Source organism: Helianthus annuus, chromosome 9 (assembly GCF_002127325.2).
Source record: "Helianthus annuus cultivar XRQ/B chromosome 9, HanXRQr2.0-SUNRISE, whole genome shotgun sequence".
Classification (NCBI taxonomy): Eukaryota; Viridiplantae; Streptophyta; class Magnoliopsida; order Asterales; family Asteraceae; genus Helianthus; species Helianthus annuus.
Genome location: NC_035441.2, coordinates 136389674 through 136397782, shown reverse-complemented (window position 1 = coordinate 136397782; position 8109 = coordinate 136389674). Strand labels below are relative to the sequence as shown.

The following is an 8109-nucleotide window of genomic DNA, read 5'->3' as shown; positions in this document are numbered from 1 at the left end:
TTTTCGCTATCATCTTGTCTGGTATGCTGTTTTAGGCCTGTAAACAAAAGTGTAGATAATTAAGTATCCGAATGACGGTTTTACGGCCGAAAATGCATAAAATAGGGGTAAAACGGGGGACTAAAATATGTGTAAATTAGCGAATATCATATGCTAAGCGCGGAGTATCAGGAGTTCATGACTCCCTCAAAATACGAAACCCTCACGAAATCATCAACGCCGCTCGGGAAAGGGAAATAGAGTTGAAGAAACAAATTGAAAGGGGTGAAAGAAGGGCGCAAGAGGTTAATCCAAGCCCTACAAAAAGGGCACGCATGACTGACTCATCGAAGAAACAAGAAGGAAAGAGCAGTACGCCAAGTTGTAAAGTATGCGGGAAAGGACACAAGGGTGAGTGCCGGTTTTAGGACAAGCCGTGTCCTATTTGTGGGAAGACAGGGCACACGGCTGCGTTGTGCCCGGGGAAAGTGTCGGTGTGCTACAAATGTTATCAGTCGGGTCACAAGAAATCTGAGTGCCCGGAGTTGTTCGAAAAAAAGGATGACAAGAGTACGCACACAGAGGCACCAAAAGCAAAAGCAAGATCCTTCCAGTTAACAGCAGTGGAGGCAAAAACAGAGCCCGATGTGGTCTCAGGTATATTTGCTATAAATTCAATTCCTGCACATGTGTTATTTGATACGGGTGCGAATAAATCCTTTATTTCACATGGACTTATTCGACATCCTTCCTTTGTATTAACGAAATTACCTATGCCATTAGAGGTAGAAATAGGCGATAACAAAAATTTCCTTGTGTGTGATATATGTCGAGATTGCAAGATAAGCATAGACGATGAGGAATACCCAATAGACTTGATTCCTATGGCCATGGGAGAATTCCAAGTAGTGGTCGGGATGGATTGGCTATCCCGACACCATGTGAAAGTAGTATGTTTCCGCAAGGAGATAAAATTAACGTCTCCAAGTGGGAAATCGGTTACTATACATGGCGAGAAAGAGGGTAAACCTGTTACGTGCTCAATGATAAAAGCTTACAAGCTCATGAGGCACGGTTGTAGGGCATTCATGATATATGCAAATGAACCAGACAAGGGGTCATTAAAGATTGAAAACGTACCGGTGGTACGCGAATATGCCGACGTGTTTCCGGAAGACCTACCGGGAATACCGCCAGAACGGGAGGTAGAATTCGGAATCGAATTGATTACGGGCGCGAAACTCGTGGCCAAGGCGCCGTATCGGCTCGCACCCTCAGAATTGCAAGAATTAATGTCTCAAATTCAAGATCTCCTAGACAAAGGGTTTTTTCGCCCAAGTGTGTCTCCGTGGGGCACACCAGTGCTGTTTGTGAAGAAAAAGGATGGGAGTATGCGTATGTGCATCGATTACCGGGAGTTGAACAAACTCACGGTGAAAAATCGATATCCACTCCCAAGAATTGACGACTTATTTGATCAATTGCAAGGCGCAAGATGGTTCTCCAAGATCGACCTTAGATCGGGGTACCACCAGTTGAGAGTCAGGGAGGAAGATATACCGAAGACGGCTTTTCGTACGCGGTACGGACACTACGAGTTCCTTGTGATGTCCTTTGGGTTAACAAATGCACCCGCAGCCTTCATGGATCTCATGAACCGGGTTTGCAAGTCTATGCTAGATAAGTCGGTGATAGTGTTTATTGACGACATTTTAATATACTCAAAGGATGAAGCGGAACACACAAGACATTTGCGTGAAGTATTGGAGACGCTTAGAAAAGAAAAATTGTATGCAAAATTTTCAAAATGTGCCTTCTGGTTACGAGAGGTGCAATTTCTCGGGCACGTCATTAATGCAAACTGGGTGTTAGTAGACCCGTCGAAAATAGAAGCCGTGGCGAAATGGAATCCACCGAAGAATCCTTCGGAAATCAGAAGCTTTTTGGGGATTGCGGGTTATTACCGGAGATTCATACAAGATTTCTCCAAAATTGCTATGCCATTAACCAAACTAACCCGCAAGGAAGAAAAGTTTATCTGGGGCGAGGACCAAGAAAGGGCGTTTTAAACGCTTAAGGAAAAACTGACCCAAGCACCGGTATTGTCGTTACCGGATGGAACGGATGATATGGTAGTTTACTCGGATGCCTCGCATTCGGGGCTTGGCTGCGTTTTGATGCAACGAGGCAAGGTTATAGCCTATGCCTCAAGGCAGCTGAAGACTCATGAAAAGAGATATCCTACGCATGACCTTGAGTTAGCGGCAGTGGTGTTCGCCTTGAAAATATGGAGGCATTATTTGTATGGGGTAAAGTGCACTATCTTTACCGACCACAAAAGCTTAAAGTATTTCTTCGATCAGAAGGAATTAAATATGAGGCAGAGGCGGTGGTTAGAGACTGTCAAGGACTTCGATTGTGATATACATTACCACCCCGGGAAGGCTAATATGGTGGCGGACGCATTGAGCCGAAAGACAGATTATACGCCTATTCGAGTCCGATCGATGCAACTAATTGTGACATCGGGATTGCTTGACCAAATCCGAAAATCTCAAATCGAAGCAATAAAGGAAGAGAATGTGAAAAAGGAAAGAATAGTAGGGCAGTTAAAAGACTTGGAGGACGGTAACCAAGGATTGAAAACTCGATTTGGGAGAATTTGGGTTCCAAATACATGTGGAGCCAAAGCACTTCTACTTGACGAGGCCCATAAATCTCGTTATTCGATACATACGGGGGCGACCAAGATGTATAATGATTTAAAGCAAAATTATTGGTGGCCCGGGATGAAGAGAGATATTGTAAAATATGTGGAGAAGTGTTTGACTTGTTTACAAGTCAAAGCAGAGCATCAGAAACCATACGGTAAGTTGCAACCATTAGACATTCCAGTTTGGAAGTGGGAACAAATTACAATGGACTTGTTGACCAAACTGCCCAAAACCAGCCGTGGTTTTGATGCTATATGGGTAGTCGTGGATAGATTGACAAAGAGTGCTCATTTCCTTCCGATCCGTGAGACTTATACGTCAGAAAAGATGTCAGAAGTGTACACAAATGAAATCGTGGCACGCCATGGGGTGCCGATATCCATTGTGTCCGACAGGGATACTCGGTTTACTTCGGATTTTTGGCGTAGATTCCAGGAGCAAATGGGAACTAAACTGTTCATTAGCACTGCGTACCATCCTCAAACGGATGGGCAAAGTGAAAGAACAATACAAACGTTGGAAGATATGTTACGTGCTTGCATTATCGACTTTGGGGGCGGTTGGGATGTCCATCTACCCTTGGTCGAATTCTCATATAACAACAGCTATCACGCGAGTATTAAAATGGCCCCATACGATATGTTATATGGTAGAAAGTGTCGAACCCCAGTTTGTTGGGGAGAAGTTGGTCCGCGAGGGCTAGCTCAGACTGATATAATCCGAGCTACGAATTAGAAAATCGACTTGGTCCGCACTCACTTAAAAGCAGCTCAGGATCGACAAAAATCATATGCTGATAAACGAAGGAGGCCAATAGAATTTCAAGTGGGTGATAAGGTAATGTTGAAAGTATCGCCGTGGAAGGGGATAATTCGGTTTAGAAAAAGAGGAAAATTGAGCCCAAGATTTATTGGGCCATTCGAAATCGTGGAACGGGTTGGTAAGGTAGCATACCGTCTCGAGCTGCCTGAGGAGTTGAGTGGGATACATAGCACATTCCACGTGTCACATCTCCAAAAATGTATAGCAGACGAAACTACTCGTATCCACTATGATGATATCGAGGTGGATAACAGTCTCAACTATGCGATAAAGCCAATTGCAATTCTAGATCGTAAAGTGAAGAGTTTGAGAAACAAAAAGATCAACCAAGTGAAGGTTAAATGGGAACACAGGAAGGGTGCGGATACCACATGGGAATCCGAAGAAGAAATGCAACGGCTCTACCCTACATTATTTGGTACGTAACTCGGTTTCCGGGACGAAACCCTTTTTTAAGGGGGGTGGACTTGTAACACCCCCAAAATATAGAACTTTATATTAGAATTATAAAGTTTAAATAAATAAGAATCAATTAACTAGAAATTTATAATCTAGTTAACTACAAGTCTAAAAATAACTTAAATAGGGTTAAAACAACAAAACCTTATGTTAAACAAAAGTGAGGGGCTAATATTGTCAAAACTTGAACTTATATTACTAAGTTAGTAATAAACAAAACCAAACACCCCCAATTGAGATCCCTGGTCGATCAGAACAACCCCAGGGGCGACACCCACACTTTCAAACCCTAGTTCACAAGAAAAACCACAAATTGAAGGCCTAAATCAACTAGAAATCGAAATCCGAGCATAGAATCGTGATCACCTCGTCAAAGGGATCATAAGGTATGTCAAATTAGGTCATTTTGATTCAACCCAAATTCTTGCATATGATTGAAATTTGAATGTTGAGCTTAATTAGGTGATTGTAAACATGAAATTGGGAGTGATATGGGGTTTGAAGACAAACCCTAGATGAATTCTTGTCAAATCTTTGCATGATGGTTATATGGATCGAAATCACCATAGTGGGTGATTAATATGTTAGTAGAACTTGATAAACACTAGGATTAAGGTTCTAGTCTAGTGTAAATTGAAATTTTGAGATAATCTCTAGAATTATTGATGTTAAAAATATGTGTATGTTGTCAAATTAAAGTTAACTTGGATGGTAATTTCAAGTCATGAAATTGGTTTAGATCATGTAGAAATTTGACCCGCTAGGTGTTTGATGAAACGCCTAAATTAGGGTCAAAATGTTAAGGTTTGGTAAAACGCAGATTTGAATATGTTCAGAAAATGATGCGTTAAAACTTTAGAAAGAGTTCTAAACTTGTTATGAATTGAACTCTTTAGGCAAGGAATCCGGAACGTCGAGCGGACACGCCGGAGGGGATACACGTGGAAAAGGAGTGCTCTAAAGGTACGTGACTTTAGTCTCGTTAAATTGTGCATATTTGTTTGAGTTTAATGTATAGATAAAATTGAAGCGTGAAGGATGCGTTTGATGCATTCTAAAGTGGCGTAGTTCATTTGAACATCAAACGGGTAAAAATAAAGATTTGGGAAGGGGTTTGACTTGTTAATAAAGTGATGGTTTCACTAGATAGTCAAACGGGTCGAATAATGGTGTAAATTGTAGCGTTGATGTCTAATTACTTAGCAAAAGCGACATCAAGCACAAGAGTATTAAGCCATGGAATTGGTAAGGAAATGCGAGTGGTGTTAAGCCCCGGATGTTGGGTGAAAAACGCCTCAAAGTTGCTACTGTACGGTAGCAAAGTTGTGTAATATAGTGGGTCGAATATCCAAACAGAGCTTTTAGTGACTAAGTCCGTAAACCAAATTTTCGGGAAAATAATTATGGTAGACACATCGGTAATTTAAATACGGTCGTGTAGGAAAAAGAATCACTAAAAACGGACTTACGGATCATAAGTTATGGCGATTTTAAGTTAGGATTGAAAATACTTGGAGCTGGGAATGTACAGCACCAGCAAAACGAACAGTCTGTGAAAAACAGGGCTTGGCGTGACGCCAAGGCCCTTGGCGTCACGCGACGCCTCCTGATCTGAGAAAATTTTATTTTCTTGATTGTTTGACCCATAAAACTTGGTTATACCCATTGTAGCTTCATTAAAACTAACATTTGTTGTGGTTTTGATCTTAGGTGATGTTGGAACTAACCGGAAGATGATCGAGCTAGCTTTTGAAGAACCGAACACTATCTACAAGCTTCCGCAATAGTTTAACTCTTAATAGACTATGTTTATGGAATGTAAACAATTAACAATCAACTTTTGAATGTTTTAACTTAGTCTTAAGTTAACTAAGCTTTTCGCTACTTATGAACTTGATGTATGAAATCTATGTTAACTAAACATCTTTTATTTAAAACGTTTTGTAATTATTATTATATTCAAGTAATTTAAACGGGTGTTACATAACATTTTCTAACACGCATGTTAGAAAAAAAATGTTATAACAAGCACATTATAGAATCGAACGTTTACATAAAACGTTTTCCAAATATATAGTTTATAAAATAAACCATTTCTCATCATTTTTACTGCATACATAGGCAATTAAATGTTTGCATAAAACATTTCTGTTCATTATGAACAATCTCTAACCTCGTATTCGTGATACACATTTTCTAACACGAGTGTTAGAAAATTTAAGTCATTTTATATATACAAAACATGACCAAATTAAGGCATTACATGTCATCATTAAAACTCATCAAATGTCATCAACAAAACTCTACTCAAGAGTTTCACCATATGAAGAGTTAAGAGTCTCAATAATTATAGACTTAAACTCTAATAAAACTCATCAAATGTCATCATTAAAACTCTACTCAAGAGTTTCACCATATGAAGAGTTAAAAGTCTCAATAATTATAGACTTAAACTCTAATAAAACTCATCAAATGTCATCATTAAAACTCTACTCAAGAGTTTCACCATATGAAGAGTTAAAAGTCTCAATAATTATAGACTTGAACTGTAATAAAACTCATCAAATGTCATCATTAAAACTCTAATCAAGAGTTTCATCATATGAAGAGTTTAATTAGTAATTAAAATTTCACTCAAATGGATTTAGAAATCACAAATTAATGTTGGTGATAAATCCCACACAACTATACCATCACTTTATGGTGATTTGAATCTTGAAGCCAATCAAACATCAACTTCAATGTATGACCTTTTATTTCTAAATCATACAAAGCATTAAAATCATTGGTACAACAAATTACTTATATAAAATGTTTACATAAAACATTTCAAAGCATTTGTATTTTAACTATTTTTTAACAATCATGTTAAAATTAAAGAAATTCTGACGCGCGCGTTAGAAATATTAACATTTCCACAAAATGTTAATTCGACTTGCTAAAACACATATAGGTTCAAATAAATAAGTCATTTCGAATACATATGTTAGAAACTAAACAATTAAAAAATTGCTTCCAAACTAACACGTTTCATTAACGTTTCTAACACACATGTTAAAAGACAAATGATTACAGAAATCATTATAAGACTTATTTGTTCATATCAATCCATGGGTGGATGAAAAGTCTATTTTAAATAGAGACTTAATTAGAGACGTAAAACTCTAATCAAGTAATATAAAACTCTTATTTAAAGACATAAAAAACTTTACTTAAGAGAATTTAACGTTTACAAAAAACGTATGGTTTACACCAATAACTTCGGTCTAACACACATGTTAGAGAATTGAACGTTTACAAAAAACGTATGATTTACACTATTAAACCCGATCTAACACAAAAGTTAGAAAAATTAACGATTCCCAAAATCGTTTCAAAACCAAACATTTGAACCAAAACTATTTGTTTTGTACCACGGTATAGGATTTAAGATTGTATCTCAATTTTAATAAATCCAAACACAACAAGTTGTACTACATACATATTTCCCAAAAAATAATATTTATAAGATCATAATCTCTAAAAAAATATTTTTTTTATTATAAATCTTTTCGTGAACCCAAAATCCTTATAAATAAGGTTTTAAGATTGTAGCAACAATCTCACGAAATCTGTTTTAAGTTTGTAGGAAATGGGTCACAATTATAATAAAAATTATATAAATAAATATAAAATTGTAAAGATACTCTCTTTACATAATTTTTGGGAAATTGTATTACCCGTACCGTGTACAAATCCATACAAAATTAAATATGAAATACAACATATTTAAATAAATCGATTCAAATCGTTGTCTTTGACAAGAGCTTGAGAATCGTCTTCTTGTACAATTTCTGCTACGAGAACTTGAACCGCGTCTCCTTGTGCGATCCTTCTTGGCTGCAAAAATGAACAAACTGATGTTGCCGATTGTGGCTGAGGCACGTGTTCAACACGCTTCCCTTAAAACAGATTTCGCGTCTCTACTAAAGATGACACGTCTGTTTCCCAGGGTACAACAACCGAAGCAGTATGTACTGCCAGAAATGGCCACGCGCCCGAGGTTACACCAGATAAAATTATAGTGTTAGAACTTGTGGAAAATAATGATATGAAGGTGATGAAATTGAATAGAGAAAACGTATATCTCTAAGTA

General features: G+C 37.8%; 1 protein-coding gene across 1 annotated transcript; it reads left to right on the top strand.

Annotated features, from left to right (window-relative positions):
* Positions 1 to 314: 314 nt before the first annotated feature.
* LOC110876421 lies at positions 315 to 5761 on the top strand. Its single transcript, XM_022124596.1, has 4 exons — positions 315 to 390; positions 439 to 636; positions 763 to 1317; positions 5685 to 5761. The coding sequence occupies exons 1-4, from the start codon at positions 315 to 317 to the stop codon at positions 5759 to 5761; spliced, it is 906 nt and encodes a 301-aa protein (XP_021980288.1).
* The last annotated feature ends 2348 nt before the right edge of the window (positions 5762 to 8109 follow it).